At 40.2% G+C, this 21483-nt stretch overlaps 1 protein-coding gene across 2 annotated transcripts in view; it reads right to left on the reverse strand.

The window, feature by feature from the left end:
- Positions 1 to 18255, reverse strand: part of RASGRP3 (RAS guanyl releasing protein 3) — a 28993-nt gene extending 10738 nt beyond the window's left edge. The window contains exons 1-8 of one of the 2 annotated variants that reach the window (XM_080588443.1): positions 17674 to 18255; positions 16689 to 16820; positions 15233 to 15380; positions 12776 to 12949; positions 12253 to 12369; positions 11673 to 11948; positions 5549 to 5626; positions 1972 to 2085 (exon numbers count right to left, since the gene is read on the reverse strand). In XM_080588443.1, coding sequence (XP_080444569.1) covers positions 1972 to 2085; positions 5549 to 5626; positions 11673 to 11948; positions 12253 to 12369; positions 12776 to 12949; positions 15233 to 15380; positions 16689 to 16820; positions 17674 to 17678 — 1044 coding nt within the window. In that variant the 5' untranslated portion in view covers positions 17679 to 18255. Of the gene's footprint in view, positions 1 to 1971; positions 2089 to 5548; positions 5627 to 11672; positions 11949 to 12252; positions 12370 to 12775; positions 12950 to 15232; positions 15381 to 16688; positions 16821 to 17673 lie in introns of both variants that reach the window. The other variant, XM_080588442.1, reaches the window with a different exon arrangement.
- Between the last annotated feature and the right edge of the window lie 3228 nt (positions 18256 to 21483).

Genomic DNA, 21483 nt, shown 5'->3' on the forward strand with positions numbered 1-21483 from the left:
TGCTTCTAGAGTCCTTATTTTAATGAGAATTTGAAGAAGCCAATTTCAAAGCAACCATGGAATGACCTGTAACTGATGACTGGCAGACCTCAAAAATATGTTGAGAAGGAATCAACTTGCACAACCAAGCAGTATCCAGCACTTTTAGTATTAAAAACAATGCATTAAGGCCCAACTCAAAGCAGCTGGTAAATGACAAAGACTGGCAAAACAAAGAGTTGTACAGATGGTGTGGTGGGCCTTTTGGTGAGCCGTATCTCTAACAGCCCCAAACTATGTTTTAATTCTGTGAGGCTCAAGCTCACGTGTCCTGAACCAGGCCAAAATTGTGGAATGAAGGCATGCATTTCCTTTGCCCACCACATTCTGGAAAGATTAAGGAGTTCCAACAGACTTGTGATTTAAACAAGCTATATCAAAGACAGTTTGGGATGTGGGGTGAATTTATCAACATATGGCACTGACAAAAGCAATACTGAAATAGCACATGCACTTCTGGCATCCCACATTAGGAGGAAAAGCAAGCAAGCAAAAAAAAAAAAAAACAAACAACAAAAAACACATACAAAGATGAAATTGCAAAATGTATCTGTAGTCTGAGTGAGAGACTGAAGACTTCGTTACCTTAACTACACAACCCCAATTAATGACCTGTAATGCAGACAAGATCAGAATTTAATACTTCCTCCCGGAGTTAGTTATTAATTTGTAAAAAGCAAAAGGATATCTTGTTTCATTATCTATAACATTTTCCTGGTTCCTCACTAAAAGTCCCTCAGACAGCTACACAACAGGGCTCAGTCGCTCCAAAGGGCCCTCATGGTGCCTGGTTTTGTTTGCATCACCTAACATGTCAGCTTCTAAACTGAAGCTGCAAGATCCCAGCTGTAATTCTCCATGACCTCATGCCCAGATTTTCAAAGTGATAACAAGACAGTACTATCTTTACCATGCATAATATGCTCTGGACAAATGACAGCAAGTTGAAAACCAGAAAAAGGCAGAGAGACTGCACTGGTGTAGAAGTAAATAAAGGGAAAAAAATCCAGGTCATTCCAATTCAGCTCCACTTAAAAATCTGATCTCCAAAATCCAGTGGGAGTCAGTGAGGTGTAATAACGTACTCCCTAAGCACTCACTGAAGTCACTGAGCACACTGTGAGACTCATGAGGAGGCTCCAAACAAGGCAGCAAAACAGGCAGGTGTTTGCCCAGCCAGGAGCTACCCACAGAGCAGACACAGCACCTCCACCAGAGGAGGGCTTCCAAGGAGTCTTCACCCTTGGGAAAGCACCGGCCAACAGTGAATTTGCCAGTCAGCATTTGCTGTCTCCCAGGTGGCTCCTTAGAGAACAAGGACGTCATTTTAACCTTGGCATGTTGGATAATCGGTTTCTGTTATAAATAAATAAAGTCTCTTTCTGGTATACTGGTCTGAGCAGTAGATTTGATCTGTGCCCTTTGGACAGCTTGGCCACCAGGCACTAACATACAGACACCAAAAAACTTGTCTTTTGCCAGCAGATCAGCACAGTGCAATGCTTGGTATAGGGCAGGGTTTCTGGAGACCTTCTCTGGACCTAGCAATGTGTGAGTCCTTGTTTCTGAGTGTTTTTACTTCCAGCTGTCTGTCATCAGACATTAACTGAATGGCTAGAGCTGCAACAACTCAGCTTTGCCCTTTCAATTTATGTTTGCTAATCGAACCCATTGCACAGCAGCCAGGTTTGGATGTTCCTGAAAGCTTGCTTGTTTGCATCTGGAAACCTGCTTACTTATGCCGCCTCTGATTCCAGGACTAAAATAGAAATATTTCTAAAGATATCAGCAAAAGTTCAAATCTGTTATCAGATATCTGAAATTCATCTCAACTGCAACAATTCCTTGAAAACCTCAAATGAAATTAATTGCAATGATGACAGTATCAAAGCTGTTGTTCCCTTTGGCCAATAAATTCTTCCAGATACTTACGTCCACTAACTTTCTTATGTGCTTGTTAATGACTGTCGGGTCGGGCTTGGGTACCACTCCAGATGCCCAGTCCAGAGGCACCACTGGCTTGCTTGGGGTCGTCGGGGAGGTAGGCTGCTGGGAGACAAGCCAAACATAAAGATGTTTGAATCTGAATTACGAAATCCAGTTTCCTGTTACAAGCAGCACCATATGCAGTGCTGGAACCAGCTTCAACAGCAACAAGACTCAGAGGAAGCAGGCAGGAAGGAGGGTCTCTGGACACAATGGGAATCAGAAATAGCACAGAAATCTGCTTTTCTCCATCCTGACAGAGCCCCCAAGGAGCTCGCCAGCATGAGGTGACCTGGACAAAGGGAGGGTGCACAGGAGTTGTGTGAAGGACTGCATGTCAGTGCTGATCTCTGAGTGCTTGGTGCACAGAAACACCACTGATTTACAACCAAGGCACTGCGCTGCAGTGGAACAAGAGCTAAATGTTTCCAGGCGGGGACTTGAGTGAATTTACAACAGGCCAGGAGGCATGGCTTGATTCACCTGGCCATGATAAGACCAGCCAGGCTATTTTACTTCAAAAACATCTTTGTCCTGATGAGAGGGTAGCTGCCAGCTCAGCTGATACACAGAGCACGCAGTCTGACTCACTCCACGCGGCCATGGTGTTTTGGGAACAGCTCTGGCACGCAGCAAGATGAAGACAGAGGACAAACCTGAACTCAGTTTCAGGTAAGGCTTCAAAAATCGCCAGTCAGCACTAAAAATGCTGCAGGGCAGCCTGGCATTGTCCTACATCTGCTGCTGGGTATCTGGCCAAGGAAGCAGCATCAGGCAGGAAAATTTCAGCTTGGTCTGGATCAGAGCAGGAGGTGGCCTGCAGTCTGCCTGTGTTAGCTGACGAGCCATAAATCTGGGTCCCACATGTCCTCTGTTAATTGGTGTGATTTGAGACAGAGGTAATTAAGCTATCTAAAAATGTTATAGCTATTATTGGGTATAATAAGGATATTGTAGACTTTCACACTGAGATGAAAAATGGTCACAAGGTCATACTCTACTGTGTTTGGTAGGAAAAAAAAGAAGGATGTGTTAATGGTTTGCTTTACTCATTTGGCTTTTCCCTTTTCAGTGGTCACAACAGCTTTTATTAGCTCTTCAATGTCTCTTGACTCACTATACACATCTGCTCAGGTAAGCTTAGGAAGAAGAAAATCCCTATATCCACAGAGTTCAATTCCAACAACAACAACAACAACAAAATGGTGAACCTGAACATCCAGCTCTATATCCCAGTAGCACTTACAGAACTTTTTAATCCTAAAATGAATGACACCACACAGTGATGGATCAACTTGCTGGTAAGTGTTTTTGCTCTAAAAATACATGGAAACGCAGCAGTTTTTTAAAGACAGCATGTTACATGGTAATACTTAACATGCCAATATTGTGACATTCTTGCCAATATGGTCAGAGAAGAAATTTGATGTGTTCCTTCTCTTAAAAAATGCCTAGACTAATGGGACTAAAAGCATCAGCAGCAAAGTGTGAGAGTGGTGCTAGACCACCACATCCTCACGGAGAGCCATTAAGTACTGCTGCTCCGTGTGTACAGTGGCAGAAAGAGATCAAATCCACTGGAGCGTTCCTGCCTTCCTCTTTCTTCTGAGCTATTTAATTTGGGCTTTCATTCAGTATTTCTCATTATTTATTTATTTACGGTGCCAATGCCAATATTTCAGCAATGAAATAAATCTCATTCAGAAGCAAAAAACCTATGTTAGTGTGTCCTCAGTGGCATAACTTTGCTGGGCAGAGCTGCCTGCTAGCAAACAGCTGTAGTAGTTAAAAACCCCAACAAGAAAATAACACAGGAAACAGCAGGGCTGTGTGACAGAGGGAGATGCCACACTACAGCCGGCAGTCAGTCCCCAGTAATTAATTTCTTTAGGCCGCCACACTGACTGAAGTGTCTCTTTCCAGTTTTAGCACAACAAAAGTCTTGCTCATGCTAATGGATAGCATACAGTCCGCCTGGAAAATGACTGCAGCAACCAGCGTGGGGACTGTACCCACGCAGCAATAAATTGTGGAGTGCTTTTAATGATACAACTACACTGTCCTGATTCCTTTGACAAATTTTGCCACACACAAAAGGTCTACAGCTTCTTTCCCCTTCAAAATATTTTGTGTGCATTGGGACCTGAAGTACAGAGACATACGCTTCAAATAGTCCGGCTTCTGTAGATTCAGCCATAGCTTTTTACCCATTATGGTGCTGTAGCAGCTGAATGTCCCTGGTTATTCATTGATCACATAAGTCTCCACCAACTGCTGGGAACTGTTAAAATCCACAGCACTGTTCCTATTGCTTTTGTCCTTCTTTAAGCTGAGGCTTAAGACCAAGGCAGCAACATGGTAATTTTCTTCACTGAAGGTAGTGGCTCATTAGTCCTTCCACAGCACGGAGCTGTAACTGTGCAACCTTGCTGGCAGTGATGGAAAGCAGTGAGGGAGCCAGAATGGCTGTAATAAATGGGAACAGTTGTGGCCAAATTGTATCCAACAAGGACTGGAGACTCAGTAATGAAATTCCAGGTGTTTGGATTGAATTAATGCTGACTATGGAACTGTTCAGTGTTGCTCTTCATCCTCTGCTGAGAGCACACAGATAGTCCTCAAGCTGCTCAAGAGTGATGAACCACCCTTAAAGCCACAGAAGCCTTATACTTGAAATCTAAGGGGTTTTGCTTCCTTGCTTGCTTCTGCAAAAACTTCAAAAAAGTAAAAAACACTGAAGAGAAAGACCTCCCATTGCTGGATGCTGCTCTCACATGCTCCTAAGCATTTCCAGTCACTCTCAGTTTCTGCTGGTGTCAGACTGGGAGGGCTCGACCTGAGAGGATCATGTGCTGAATGTAATAAGGGTGTTAGTGCACCAAAATAAATGCTCACAGGGCAGCGTAAGACCCGAACATTGACAACAGGAGAGACAGTAATACTTTAAATGACAAATTCAACTACTAATTAAGAAATTTACCTCAGACTTGCAAAGCATAATATAAAATATTATCAATGAAGCATTATCTTTAGTCGCACATACTAAAAGATAAGAAGGTACCTATCCTAAGGTGTTCAGACATTGCTTGAGAGCCCAAGGTACTGTCAATTCCGCATAAGCAAACAGTTTTTAAAACATTGCAGCTAGTGCTATGGCTTACCTAAGACACATCTTTGGACTCAGTGTTGTTTTATGTAACTGCACCAGCATCCAGAAAATGAAGTAATGGTCACACAATAAATAATTGATATAAGCTTACAAAGGATGTTTTCACATAAAGCAGAACTATGTTTTCCAGAGACTTTATGGCAAAATAATTAGTAATGAAGTCTGGCATGTTTCACTATTCACTTTTAATGTGTATTAAAACCTGTAGTGACTGTTTTTACTGTACAAGCGTACACAATAAAAGGCTTTAAATGAAGGTGAATAATGAAATGTACTAATGGACATTCAAAAATACAGGCAATTGCATGCAGACAAAATAAGTAATACAACAAAACATAGTATAAGATGACCTACAGATTTGGAGTTCCTTGGTTCCAGCACCAATGAGAGCTTGTAGATGTCATCCTCTGTGTGATAGAGGTCCAAGGACAGCTATGTATAAAAAAAAAAAAAAAAGGGAGGAAAAAAAGCAATATTTATTAGACTGGTTCGGATACAATAGGGCTGTTAGCAGACAGATACCTCCCACCGATGCTGAACAAAAGTTTTGCTGCTTGGAACTTAGGATACACGGAGGAGCTGCTTGCAGCTTCACAGAGCTGGCACAGCCGTGCTGCTGAGCACAGAATCACCGGACGGTGGAGGTCGGCAGGGCCCTCTGGAGGTACCTGGTCCAAGCTCTGCTCAAGCAGGGACACCCAGAGCAGGCTGCCCAGGACCATTACCAGGTGGCTTTTGAAGGTCTCCAGGGATGGGGACCCCACAGCCTCTCTGGGCAGCCGGTGCCAGGGCTCTGTCAGCCACACAGCACAGAAGGGCTGCCTGGTGCTCACAGAGATCCTCCTGTGCTCCAGTTTGTGCCCACTGCCCCTCGTCCTGGCACTGGGCACTGCTGAAATGAGACTGGCTCTCTCCATGTACTCCAGGGCTGTCATGGCCTGCAGCACAAGATGCCGGGTGAGAGGGCCTGCGCGTTGGCCTTCCCAAAAGAGAACTGGCACCAAGGACCATGCTCACACAAAGAGCTTTCTTTGAGCAGTTCAGTGGGCGCGATAGATCACAGAGAAGTACTTTGGTGAATATAAAAACTGCAGGGAACAGGTTGTAAAAGGGCAAGGCTGGAGGTACTACAGATGATGTTGTGCTGAAATCTGACTCATGAAGACATACGGGACTACCGCGACCCTTTACAGAGAGCAACCCATGCAGCAGGAGCCTCCCTGGGGAGCCCTGAGCAGCAGCCAGCCATTTTCAGTTTCTTTTTTTTTTTTTTTTTTTTAGATAAACTAAAGATCTTTCTTCCATGTACTCATCTTTTTTCCCTGGAGGATTTGCTGAGAGAAGAGAAGGGGCATACAGTGGAAGTAAAATGATTGTGTTTGCTTTTGCTTCGGCAGCTGTGGCCTTGTGCAGATGCAGGTCTGCAGTTAATTCCCCCCTGCTGAAGTGATGAAGGAGAAAGGTAATCACCACTGTGGTGTAAAAAAAGGTAATCTGTGGTGTAAAAAATCTAATCACCGTTATGCAGTGAGAGGAAGCGAGCATCACATGTTTCCTGTGATCATCTCCCTGCATTAACTGGCTTTGGAGTAATTGACATGATCTGAAGTTACCAACCACCTTGCAAATCTCCAGTTAAGCTTAGATTGAGTTAAAAGGATATTTTACAGAAGACAGATAGAATTACTACTGACTAAATGACTATAACAGAAGGTTATTTTTAGGAAACCTGAATTATTGAGTTAGTGAGGAACAGGGCCAGTCCCAGGAACCACCTTCTCTTGGGCAAAATTTTGTGCAATGAGCAAGACAGGGTTGTGTCTTTTTCCCAAGATAGGTTTGCATTCAAGAGTGAACACATCACTTTAGGGATGTCTGGATTTTGCATTACTCATTATTTCTAGCAATAACACTATACCAAATTTTGTGCTTTGTAATTTGGTCATGGACAGCAGTGAAAGCCGGCCCTCAGCAGATCCATCCAGCCACTTCGCACACTGTTGTCACAGGGGAACATGGGGACCTGTCCTAAACATAACGCAGATCAAGCAACAAACACTGTACAGGTATTATTTGTTCAGTGGCTGTGTTCTTAGGCTACTTAGCAGTGTAAGTAATCACAACTCACTTGGAGCAAATGACACTGTCAGATCAGATGGGGACTGACAGCAGAACAAGTTGACAGAAGGCCTTGCACCCTGCTACCAAAGAGCACAGTTTTATCATCAGGCTGGGAGCGTCTGGGGATAGAAATACATTTATATCTACTGAACGAGTTTTAATGTCCCTTGCCTGAATTATCTCACCTTGTAATAAGCAGCAGTTGTCACTTAATTAAGCACAACACGTAAGCATCAAGTATTGCGTAGTTTCAAAATACTAGCAAAGTGTCAAATACTAGCACAAAATATTCAGGCATAGTGCCTACGGGGTAGTTAAATAAGTTGTCCTTTTATCTTTCAGCTACAGTTTTGTGCTGACAGATGAAGTGTACTAAGAGTTTTCCTAGGACAATCTTTGCAGCAGGTGGTGGTTTCCATTCTAATCCGACTTTCATTGCTGCCCTCTTTTCCTCAGCAATTTGGGGTGTGGGGTGAGGAGGGTGCAGGGGGATCAGAAAGGCATGGCTTATTTTTGTAAGTGGAACTTACTGAAGAAAAATTAGGCAGGGTGACTTTCAATTTGATTGTTTAGATATTTCTCATTCTCTTCACTAGACTGTACAAACAAATGGGACTTTCCAGCCATTTGCATACAGTCTCAGAACAGGTTAGTTAAATATCTGTGGAGACCTAAAAATAGCAGGGAAAAAAATGGTGGCACCAAATAAGTTGTAACTCAGTATAAATGCACTGTAGACTAATTAAGAGATTGAGATCCACTCCCAATCCACGGAAAGTGATGAAATATTTACCCACAGGCTTTTATTCACATTGTGAAATTTTAAAAAGTGGAAATACCACACAGCAGGTAAGAAAATCCCCTAAGCTTTGTGTCCAAACGTAAGTTTTCTAATTGTGAAAACGTCACTAGAGCCATTATTTCTCTTGGGTACACTGCTGAGCCTGTGCTTATTTCTGCTTTTATCACTTCTGTTTCTTGGCCCCAGATTTCAGATACCAGGATATGGGCCAGGGCCAGGTGCAGTCAGTGGGGATGGAATAAGTGTGGGTGATAACTCAGGACAAGAGGAAGAAGAGCATGGTCTAAGAGCAGGCATGCACAAAGGCGGTAGTCTGTCTTCGTGTAACATGCTCTGGCTCCCTGGCAGCTGAGCCATGCCATATTCAGGCCTCTTGCCCATGTAACTTGGTCTCGTTTACACGACCAAGTGAGGACTCACATCACTAAAGCTCTTTCTCAGTCTCTGCAGCCTCCTGTGCCAGTAAAGTGGGCGTTTGTCTCACTGCCCTCCATACAACAAAATTTTGCCTTATTTGTGGCATCTTACCTTCCATGCAAAATATTGGCTTCCTTCAGGTGTGTGATCAAAGTTAAAATCCTTTGATCTAGAAGCTGATGTTTTATGCTGACTTTAAGAAGAGAGGGGGAAAAGGAGGGAGCAGACTTCTAAGTTTGCATGTAGACATCTAAAATAAGAGAGAGCTCCAACCTTCCAAAATGCTGACCTTGCAGCAGCTACTCCTGAAGTCAGAGAGATTTAAGTCCTCTTTTCCCCCATTCACCCTTTTGGTCAACGTGCACAATAGCACCTGGGAAATGCCTGTAAAACCCTTGACCAAGTGGCTTGAGCTTTACTACCCAGCCCTATGCCCCAGCTTTTAGGCCAGCATAGCCTCATATCTCTTAACACAGCTTCCTCGAACACCATTTCCAAAACACTTCAAAGGGATCAGCTCGCCTGGAACAGACAAGGCTCCCTCACTGTGGAAAAGAAAGATCAGAGCAAATTCCCACCTGCCCACTTAGTCCATGAAATGCCCATTTTATCTTATTGTGCAAGTTATTGGACTAGGAAACCAGCACCCAGCAATGTACTTGTCAAGCCATCACAGGCCAGGCTGTTGGCGCTTGCCAAGTGCAGCGTAAAATGCAGCACAGCAAGGCAGGCTCCACGAGAGATTTACACATTGCTTATCAGAACAAAACACCTACTAAAAGCTTGCAGGGATAGAAGCGGCTTAATGGGAAAACAGAAGAAGTGAACAAATAGTTGAGCCAGCTGATTGACGCACAAATGACGCAGAGCACTGCACACATTTATACACATTTACTAGTTTTGGAAGGGAGAGCCTCTAAGTAACATAAAGATGAGACAATTTTTACAGGGTTTATATTAGAGTGGGATGATATAGCAATAAATTTAATATTTTTTTCTTCATACTCTCAAAACTGGGGATGACTTTGGCAGCAAGGGAGGCTAAATCTGCTAAAAGACCATTTGCACATAGCAAGGTCAAATATTTTTAGCCTGCAGTTCTTGTCAGCTTTGGGCTGTGACCCTAGCATTTCTTCTCCTCTTCTTCTGACCCCAGCCTATAATTTAAAACTTTGTTATTAACAAAAATATTGACAGAAACATTTCTTCTTCTGTAAAAGTTCATTATTAACGTGCAAGAGACCACTATAAAAAAAATGCACTGAAATGTATTCGTATGGTATAAATGAGGACAAAACTTAGATGCTGGAAAAAAAGTGAGAATATTTATAATATTATGAGATCTACCAAAGTTCAGGGCCAAGAGGTCTCTTGTAGAAATTCGTTTTTATCCTTCCAGGAGTTGCTGTCTTAAGTCAAAACTCCCACATGATTAAACAAGTAGACAGAATTTCCCTGGAAAGGTTTTAGGACCTATTCCTGTCTCCATCGCTGCTGAACAGATACCACCATGGAATCATAAAAGATATAAAGTGTCACAAGTTAATTTTAACCCTTGATTAGGTCTGGAATTAATATTGTGGCATTCGGCTTTGATTATTTACAGTCAGATTGGCTCAATTGTTACCAAAGCCAGCAGAGCTATATGAAGAACAAATATATAAGAGCATCATAAGTGAAGAAGTACTCATCTTGTACTCAATTACTTCTCCTGGTAAATGAAATCTACTGAATAAAATATTATGTGAGTATAAATAAAATCTCTATCATTTTGCTGAAAACAAAACAAGAAAAATATTTAAAAATGGGAAAACAGGTAAAATACAAGAACTTAGGCTGATACAATGATGGACATGAACCTACGAAGTATTAGAAAAATCTGATGCTTTCTGCTCTTTTTGGAATGCAAGCCATCACCCAAAAGAAAGAAGAGCAGCTAATGAAAATGTAAGCAGAGGTTCAGCTTCCATACAAAAGAAATCTGGCGATAAACGCGGTCTTAAGAAATTCATGCTAGCCAACAAAGTAAACAGAATCACTGGAAAAGTTCACAAATCTGCCCCAGTTCATACACCTGTCCTAGTTGCTTGCTTCTTAAGTTTACTTAGAAAAGGATTCTACTGACTTAATGACAGCAAACAGCTTCTCTTTCAGTCTGGATTTGGGATCTGAAAGACAAATTGAAATAACAAGAACAGAAGCAGCATAAAATGATCACATATCAAGAGAGTCCTTTACCTAACGTGACATGTTTCAGACTGCTCTCAGACAAGTAGGTGGCTTGCTTTTATCTGTGTGCAACACGAACTGTTTTATAACAAACATTTATTGTCTTCAAGTTTCTCCAGTTCTGTCTTTAATTCCAAAATGCTATTTTTTTTTGCCCCTAAACTGAACAAACCACGGTGCTGGGTCAAATGCTTCTACAGTTAAGATCAGTGCTAAGTGGAATAAGTTTCAAGAGAAGCAGGATTTGGTCTGTATGTTCAGGCTGCATGCTTCAGTATGTTTTGAAATGAAGTATAGCATTTATTATCAAATGTCACTCATCTACATATCAAAAAGGGGACTTAAAATCAATCTGTTTTAGCCTTATCACTTGTGCATTTTTGTTGCTGGTTTTGTGGGTTTTATTTTTTTTTTGTTTGTTTTGTTTTGCAGGAGCAGTTCAAGAACATGCAAGAACATGTTTATTTATTGGATAGGAAGACCACTGTACCACATACAAAGCACAGGTGAGACAGAACAGAATTACTTCCAAGTTAGAATTTTCCTTATGTGAGCATGCAAACACATCACCTGATCTTTGCATAGGACATATAAACCTAAATTCTAAGTAGCCAGAACTTAGGTTTTACCTCTCATACACATACACCTCTCTTTCTGTCATTCTTAAAAAAATAATTGATGCAATCCTGTTCTGTTTCTACACACAGCCATCACATACTGCATCAATGAAATTCTCTCCAACTTTATTCACATCTCATGTGAATTACTTTCCATTTTGTGTTGTCCTTTTTTAAAACAAAAATGAGATAACAACATGTACCTTCCTTGTACTGACATTCAACATTTGAATAACAGAAGTCAATTGGAACTTGTGTAATGGAAGTGAATTGGAACTTGCACAATACTTACTGTTAGCAGGTTAATTAAATCCATATTAGGCTCTAAGTGATGAGAGGCAGTTTGCAGGGAAACCAGTTCGCTCAAGGTGATGGAAAGCTGCTGCATTTTCACAATGTTTACTTTATTTTCATCTATCCAGTCAGGAAAAATGACATGGACAGCAATCAAGTCTTTCAAATGAACTCCTAAAATAGGAATTTTGAAGCCAACACAGTCAGCAAAAGCCTTGCGATAGTTGCAGTAGTTTCCATTGGAAGAGACCAGCTCTGTCATTTCGTTCCAGTCCTACAAACAGCCAGAGAAGCAAGTCCCTGTGAAAGCATTCATAGCATTTCCTTAATCTGTTTTAAATGAGCATAACTCATGGCAGGGTGTCGACAGTGTTAATTTCTTCCCCAGCACAGGCAATCAAGCAGAGATCTCTGTGAGCTGATCCTTCTCCACCAAGAGAAACCCAACCAAAGCGCCTTTTAGGATGCCCTGCCATGATCCAAATATTGTGCTGGTGAGACCTGGATTGCAGAACCCATCAGACCTCCAAGAGGGGATGTTCTGCTCAATATGTTTTTTATTCTGGAGTCCACCATACCTTTGTGACTTCTGAAGACAGATGAGAATGAGTCTCTTTCAGGCGAGAAATAGAGCTGTGGCTGAGACCTCCCACAACTGCCATCAGTGTGTTGAAGTTCTGGAGATGAAGGAGCTTCTGCAGGAGAGATTGATCATGAAAAATTAAAAATAATAGAAATACATGTGGCAGCTATCCCGTATCACACAAGACAAGCTAAAGGAGACATCCTACCATGGATAAATCAGAAATGACTAAAGCAAGGGATGTAAGGGTTCAGCGTTTATTTAATTGGATTGGCTCCACAAGAAACTCACAATAGTGACAGCTGACAACTAGAAAACAACAAAGAAAAAATACATTTTATAGTTTAGTCTGCTAATTTAAATATGCAGTCATACCACGCCTGAATAAAAACCTACCAATTATGTTGAACAGGCGATTCACTGGGGAAACAGCACAAAGAGCATAGTTCAGCTTTCTGCAATCTCTATTTTTATTATTGCTTTATATTGGAGAAAGAAGACTAATATACAAGACTCACCTGTGCAACATTGATAAACTTTGTGATTACTTCTGCCCTTTGCTGTGGTGTTGGCTTGCTGAGAACCATGAGCTGGACCCATTTGGATATACCGTTAAATAAAGCGATAGACCTCTCCAAAGTAGGATTGTTCTCCAAGCAGCCGTGGATCACATAGCTTTGGTAGTCTGTGAACTAACAGAAGAAAGGCATTTTCAGTAAAATGATGGACAACTTAAGAATCAAAATCAAACTCTAATATTTATTTTTTTTCCCTTTAAAGCTCCACTTATTTAGAAAGAAACTGAGACTCAGGATCAGTAGACCCTGCTACACTTTCTTAAAAGTATTTTTTGGTCTTATTTTTATTACTTAATGTATAACTTCTGCTCTACCTATTCTATTATAGTTACCACTCTCTTTTCTCTCTTCCCACCCCTGTCCATTTGTTAATTTTTTTAATAGGTAAGCCCGAAGAGAAGATTCAAACTAATCATCATCTACAATTACATAACTTTTGGAAAACACTTTAGTCTACCCTGCAAAAATAAGTGGCACTGTTACATTTCTAAGCAGATTCCAGATCACCTGGACTCATTGACACCTCCACATAAATGCTAGTTGTTTCTCTGCAGCAGCTCTCAGTTGCTCTGCAAACTGGTTCAAAGATCCTGGGCTTGTTTTTCAAACTCTGTATTCTGATGTCTGCCCTTACTTTATTTCCTGGAAATGCACCATTTTTACAACATTTTTGTTACCTGTCTCAAGCAAATAGGCAACACAACTTCAAACTAATTCTTCACATTACAGGGTAGTATAAGATTAGTTGACTCTAACTGGTTGCAGAGAAATATCTGAGCTAGCAAAATTCAAGCAGAAAAATTAACTCGCAATTAAAAAAAATCAACAAGAAAAAAAACAAAATGTATTGCAGGTCTGAGTCATCTTTCTGGAATTCCCACTGGAATTAAAATATATCTTAAATGTATTTAGAAATCCAATCCTTTTGTTCTTGTTCCTTTACCTTTGAGGTTAGCTTTTCACAGATCACTATAGGGTGTTTTCCTATGATTTGAAGCCTCGAGTAATAAACCTTTGAACATTATTAAAGGATGTCAAAAGAGACATTCTATTTAGACTGGTCTTAACTCCTCCCTGATCTCTTTTTCCTTCTAACTAACAAATAAACAAAAGACATATTTTTCTTAGTTTTGGATCTTGATTTCTTTAATGAAAACACTTTAAAAAAATCTCATATTTTTGCAGAAGACAACTTAACTTGAGAGCTTACAGCTTCCATTTGCCACCAGTTACAGTAGCATCATGTGCCCTTTTCAGATAGACATTTTCAAGCAGAAATCAGCATTTCTGTTGGCATTTAGGTTACTCATTTGTTTTGCCTTAGACACTACTTTCATCTTTATCCATTTTTGCCTCTTGCTTATGTACAATCCTGTCTGGAAAAGCAGCAATTGTATCCGAATTTTCCTCAGTACCAATATCTATCTTCTCCAAAACTGGAACTATAGAGGTCTTCTAGATTTGTTCTAGTTGCAAACAACCATTTTTATCAAGCCATGCAAGACAGAGATCATCTAGAAAATGAAAGACCACAGAAAAGAGCCCAAGGTAGAGGCATGCACAGATATCTTAAATGTATCTGAACGATGCCTACATTATTTATATTGAGGTAATACACACATTTAGTAATTCCAGGCTCTATTCTGTAACAAACACACCTCATCAGGTGTGTGATCAGGCAGTCTTTAAATGTCAGGAGCATCAGGCTGATGCAACAGCAGGCGTGGAAATACATTGATGAGGAAATAGTGTGGGAAGACAGGGGATCACCCGAGCCCTAAGAGCAGGAGGAAAGGGAATTTGTGCAGTCTTTCAAGACCCAACACAGTAAGGCCCTGAGGAACGTGGACCGAACTCAGAGCTGACCCTGCTTTGGGTATGGGATTGCGTTAGAGTCCTCCTGAGATCTTTCCAACTTGAATTATCCTCTGATGCTAAGCTGAAAAATGAAAGGACAGTTTCTGAAGCAGCTGGGAGTGAAGGGAGTCTAGAGAAGTGTTATATACATATTTCAGTCGCTTCAAAAATTATGAAGTGCAAAGATTCTGCTGTTTCCTGAAAAGGAATTAACAGTTTTCTGCAGAGGAAAAAAACAAAAGCACACCTGAATATTCTGAGCAATAACATTAGCTTAATCAACTACTGTGACACATGGCTGCAGTAGCTTTTAGCAGCAATTTTCACCCAGAATTTCTCCACAAAATTGAATTCTGTCACTAAAATCATCAGTCATGAAAAAGATTAAGGAAGTGCTGCTGCAGCCATGGCTATGTACATCATATGAAGGATTATAAAGATTAACGACACTGAAATGTAAAAAAGTTGTGTTAAACCATATGAACACTCTCTTTAAGGACATGCTCCTAATTGCAAGTGACAAAGTTGTGGGCTTCTTACAGAAATTCTCCGAAAAGATTTATGCTCCAGAAAAGTGAGATGTTCAGCCAGCTCAATGGGCTCCAGATGATCAAACAGCAGGCAGGCTTTGCCTTTCTTGGAAATCTTCTTCCTCTGTGTAACTCTTCTCATCCAGTCATAGGAAGGACTGCAACGGAAAAATAGGCACAATTCTCATTGCTTTTTGGGTACAAGTGAGTGTAGCCTACAGTTTGCATAAAATTTTCAAGAGACAGATCATGACTTTTCTGAGCTGTGACATCCAGCACATAACAAACACTCAGAGTAAGATACGTTCAGGTGTGCAATTAGGGGGTAAGGAACTCAGGGCACTCAGTAGCACTCAGAGGTGCTACTGCAAATGATAAATGATAGAAGGCTTCTGTAGAAACAAAAGGACAACGTATTAGTCTCTATGATAAAGGAAGCTGTAATTCAAAAATGCCTTGGGACCAGAATAAAAATAAGTAACACAAAACTCTGATTAAGAAAAAGAAGACTCGAATAACATCAAAGATTAATTTTTACTGTGTAAGACCACAAGTCCATGAAACAATAGAACAGCAGAAACACCGTCAGTCAAACAGCTACCAAAACAGTATGGAGTTTGTGCATCAAAAGGTTAATAATTTACCTGTGAGCAATGGAATAATTCCTACCCAAATACAGTAAAGGCACTTCACAGAGTGGAAAGTGGTTGCTAACTTAAAATTTTAAAATCAAGATTTAGGAGCCTGCATTTATGTGATTTCACTGGCATTGTTCTTGCAGAAAATCTTGCAACCCTCACTGAAATTAGTTGTCCTTCCAGATTACTATGACATTTTTTTTAATAAAGAAAAAAAAACACACAACATTCTGAATATGTCACGATTTAGAAGAAAATCTACAATATCACATGAGATATGGAAACCTGCCTGGCTATGTTTAAAAGGTAACTTTTGGGAAGTCATGGAAATAGTAGTGTAATCACTTTGATGCAAAAAAATCACACGTTGATGCTAAAGTTTATCCAGTTAAATCATAGAAAAAAGAACACAGAAAGGCATTGGCGAAATTAAAAAGGTTTCAGATGCAAGAATAAAAATGCTTCCATAGGAAAATACAAAATTTACATGATGTGCCAGTCTCTGCATTGCTTGTAATTCTATATGAAAAGTTACAAGAAAAAAAGTAATTTAATTAGCATTAGCTTTTTCAACAGTCAGGAAAATGATTTCTTTATCATTTATATTAAATACTTATGTATAAATAAGTCTTCTCTTTACTGTGACACTACAACTAGAATTTCAATTTTTAATTGCTTCAAATTTAGAAGATGAGAGGGGTTTTGTAAATGATTATTTACTCTCTCAAGAGCTGGATGGCCCTTAATATTTTTGTGTTTTGCACAAAACAGGAATTCTGCTGTTACAAAGAATAGAGAGAAAAGTGGTGAAGCTCATGACATCCTTACATGCTGGAGATATCAATGAGATGGATGTGATCCTCATAGCCGAGTTGGCTGGCTAACTCTCGAAACTCTTCAGTCAAGCGAATCAGTCCAAGATCCAAGTTAAATTCTGCAGGAAATTCCAAAATCCAGTATCTGAAATCAACAGAAAGTGGTTTAGACACTGAGGGATTTAGGTGTAATATTCAGTGGCTGTGCTGGTATACTCACATTTTAATCAATAGAACTTAAGAATATTTGAGACCCACTGGCTTTAGGGCAGAGAGGGTGGACTACCCCAGTCTGTTGATGCTGTATTTCTCTCTGACACTGAAGACAAAGATTCCAGACTTTAAAAATAAAAAGTCACAAAACTGGTAAAAAAGTTTTCACCTCCAGCTCTCTCAGTAGCTGAATCAATAGGCTCAAATAACTCCAAAATATTCAACCAATGAAAGGATCAGTGGCATCACGCAAAAGGCACTTTATCATCTAATTTCCTTCAGCTAACTCACCAGAGCACAACACAGCAGCATTCTGTTGAAATGCCAGATTAAAGTGATGCATGGGGTGACACACACAAAAGGCACCCACATGTGCCCCGATTCACACTGCCAGGGCACCCAGATGACACTTGCAATTATCCCTTGTCTAGAGGGAGACACTGTGCTCAGAAAAAGATTTTCCAGGGAAATTAAAATGTGAATTTAAGGGGCAGCTCTACCATGATAACCATGCAAACAAGATCACTCCTCTGCTGTTTAAGAGAGCAGGGAAAAAGGCATCATCAGTCCTGCTTTCAGTACTCTTCTCCCCTTCCTTGGCAGTGATATAATTTAGTCCAGAGGAAGGAAGAAAGAACATTCTTTCTTCTTCAAAAAGAAAAAGAAAAGAGAAAGAGAAAAGAAAAAGAAAGAAAAAGCATATTTCCATGGTTTAGTTTTAAACTTTAGAAAAACAAATTACAATAACAGTATCTGCAGCAGCATAAAAACAGAGGCATGCCTACCTCATGAAATAGCAGATTTTTAATCTGAATTCATTGCAGTTCTCACCACTGGCATCTCTATATGTAGACTAGTTAAAGAAAGCTTTGTGTGCCTTGATTCAGTAGTGTTGTTTTTATCTATAGCAGTCTGTGACTCTATACTAGCTGAATAAGAACGGTATTAAACTTCTAGAGGTAACTACAGCATACCCTGATATTTCATTCATTTTCACAACATCTTAGGACAGAGGACATTTATTGGCTGCTATTTTGGTTTTTGCCCTAGCAAAAATGCCTCTATTACACTATTCTGAGTACTCTGCTGAATAGTTTTGAAGACATGTGGGCACTTAGCGACCACTGTAGTTCATACTAGTCCACTGCCAGCCTGCCAGCATATATTTGAAAAGTTATCTTGGCAACATTTTTCCATTTATTCAAAAAAAGCATGCCTCAGCAAACTTGTACTTATGGAAAAAGTCTACAACCAATAGCAGAAGAAAGCTCCCAGATTTCCACATCCTAGTGTGAAAAAAAAAAAAAACCAACAAACAAAAGCCAGCTCTGTCAGTAATTAACTGACATTTTTTATATGCGTTCACAGAAGCAATCTGCTTTCAACATTGTAATGCTGACTTGCAAGACTTCCTGAAAGGATATGTGGACAGAAGCTTGCCAGCGAGCTCTGTGGAAGGCAGGTACCAGCGGTGCATTAGAAGAAAGGTTCTTGGCAAATGGCTGGAGCACTGATTTCCTTTGTCATCTGCAAAAGAGCAACAAGTGAATTAACTACCCATGAACAGAGAGGAGCTGGTATTCTTCAAGTGGAGACAGAAGGTATAAAAAGTGAAAATGTTAGGTGATTATCTACCAAATAGGTGGGAAACAAAAGCAAAGCACACAAATGCTCCTTTAGGCATAAATATTGCTAAGTTGTAGTGCTGGGTATTTAAAAGGAAAAGAAAATCTGAGACGATAACAGACCATAGCTAGAAAAATGGAGCATGGACACCACTAAATGAAATGTCATACAAGAAGACTGACAGTAATCCAAAGAACAAATTCAAAGCTAGTCTGAAAGGGCAGGGAGATGGCTTATCCAAAACAACTTACAGTATTTGTTTTATTGCAGCTTTAAACAGTCCAATTAAATATTGGACTGTTTAAAAAGGGGATCTGCCTCAAGGAATTCATTTTCAAAGCAACACCTCAGGTCTGGAGGTGCAGGATCCTACCTCCAGCTGCCATACAGACCCTTGCATCTCTGCAACACAGCCACTGAGACTACAGGAAGTTACTTCCTGGCAGGCTGGCTGACCATCAGTGCTCCTCACCCACAATCTTCAACTATTTTCTGTTTCTTTCGATAGCCAATAGTCAATATGTGTGTATGAGATGGGAACCACACACGGATTTACAGTTGTCAAGAGAGTGTGTATACAAGGGAGAGAGGCTTGACTTCCAGCAGACATCAAGTATATGGGCTCTGCTACTTCTTGTTAGTTATCTAGGGCAATAGGCATGATGGTGGTCTACAAAAGTGGGTATACAGGGATGCACTACATTCAGTAGCAAGATCTGGCCCTTAATTATTTAATCTTTCTCACCTTCATATGCTTGTTTCTCTCCATAAAGGAAAAAAAATACCTCATTCAAATCAAAAGCTGTCCTGTGTTTCAAGAGACTTGAAATGTAGCTTTGTGAATTAAGGCCCCATTTCAAATCATTTAAGCACATCCATGAACTCATCTGGCTGCAGGGTGACATATGTCATGATTAATGGTGCTGTGGATCAAAGTCCATTTCATCACTTCTTTCCCTCAGACCTGGTATATCACATTTTAATAAGAGTAGAAAGATTACATGAGACTTAAGTCATATTATTTCCAGTTATTGCATGATGATTTGGAAAACCTTTCAGAATAACAACTGGTCAGAAAAGCAGCTGTGTAACCACTCAAGACAATGCCAGAAATAACTCCTTGAACAATTCAACTAAATGCTTGTGCTGATCAAGGTCAGCGCTTTTAAAACCACTATACCCAATGCTGTTCTTTATCTGTATTAAGAAAATGCAACACAGTATGCATATGCTTAAATACGCATATGCATATTCTGGTCTGTATGATTCCGGGACAAAATGAAACATGGAAAATTTTACAGAACAGAAATGTTGTTTGCCAAGGGAAAGACTGGCTAAATCAGAGAACTGCAGGGGTTATGCTATTAGATGAATTTCAAGAACAACAACAAAGCAAAACATTGAAAACTCCTACCAAACATTTCAATACAAGCGTTCAAAAGTTCATCCAATGTTGCAGCCTTCCCAAGTGTGTTTGACCCCATTGTTCTTTAATCGTTGTCAAAAAATAAAAGACATTTTCACCAAGGGGAAGAATGCTTCTTCAGCTGCACAGCTTTTTCACTTTATTGTTGGTTGCATTCTTAGCTTTCTTTCTTCGAGGAAAATCTGGAGAAAGAAAGTAAAAGAAATCAAAACTATATGACTATATGAAAGAATTATCAGGATGCAATGTTTACAGTTCAGCTCATCTTCTCTGTAAAGTGTTTTTTTCTGCACACAACACAGACCACATGAAAGACTGCGGTAAGCTTTCCTTACGTTCCAGCCTGTGTTTTTAAGTGTTTTCCAATTGTTCAATTGTTTGTCCACTAGCACAAAATAAATCCATGGCAGGGGTCATAAAACAGAAACCAGATGGTAAACGAGGGCATGCATGTACGATGACGCACACTTTGTTCAGGTCATTTTATGTACACTTGATAAGTCACTTCTTGTTAATAACCCTGCTTTCATGTTCAAAGCATAACAATTTGTTTTTCCTAAGGTTACTGGTTCATGGTAGATATCTTTTTATGCTAATGTTCTTAATTGGTACAGACCACATAAAACATTTAATGAAGTTCATAGCAAGCACTAAACTCAGAGGCAATTTTTCAAAGGACCTGAAGATTGATTACTACAGCTTTTAAGAATAAATCTTTCTACAGTAGCTGAACACACAGAAAAGGCTGAATGCATACAGAAACTCCTAAACTGTACCATACATCTACTACGTATTTAATTAGCAGACATCCATTTACCTGAATGATGCACAAAGTACTCTCTTACTAGATTTCATAAATTTCCAGGTTAGAATTCAGAATTTTCAAGTTGTATTTAAAGAACTGATAGGACAAGGGGGAATGGTCTTAAACTAAAAGAGGATAGATTTAGGCTAGACATTAGGAGGAAATTCTTCACTGTAAGGGTAGTGAAGCACTGGAACAGGTTGCCCAGAGAAGTTGTGGGTGCCCCATCCCTGGAGGTGTTCAAGGCCAGGCTGGATGGGGCCTTGGCCAACCTGATCTAGTGGGTGGCATCCCTGCCTACGGCAGGGGGGTTTGGAGTTAGGTATCTTTAAGGTCCCTTCCAACCAGAACCATTCTATGATTCTATGAACTGAAGAAAACAGTAGTTGATGTCTACTTGTCGCTAAGCCCAACTGCCTCCTGACCCCTAAAAAGTGTTTGAAAAATACCAACAGTAATAAAGTACATGCAGCAACTTTTCCATAAAAAAAAAAAAATCCAAGAGTAGAACTGAATCAATTCTTGAAGCAAGACAATACAGGATTTCCAGAAGTTTCTTTTGTGTGGGAATTTGTTGCAAATAACTTCTTAATGTTGGTCAGGCAAAATACTGAAGCACCATATATATCCACTTTAATTCTCCCATAAATACCAAGTTTTGCAAACATGCCATACCACTGACCTCGTAACTGCAAACACATTCCTGTTACAACTGGCATCCTTCAACCTCTTTACCAA

Source organism: Anser brachyrhynchus, assembly GCF_964034855.1.
Source record: "Anser brachyrhynchus genome assembly, chromosome: 3".
Taxonomy (NCBI): domain Eukaryota; kingdom Metazoa; phylum Chordata; class Aves; order Anseriformes; family Anatidae; genus Anser; species Anser brachyrhynchus.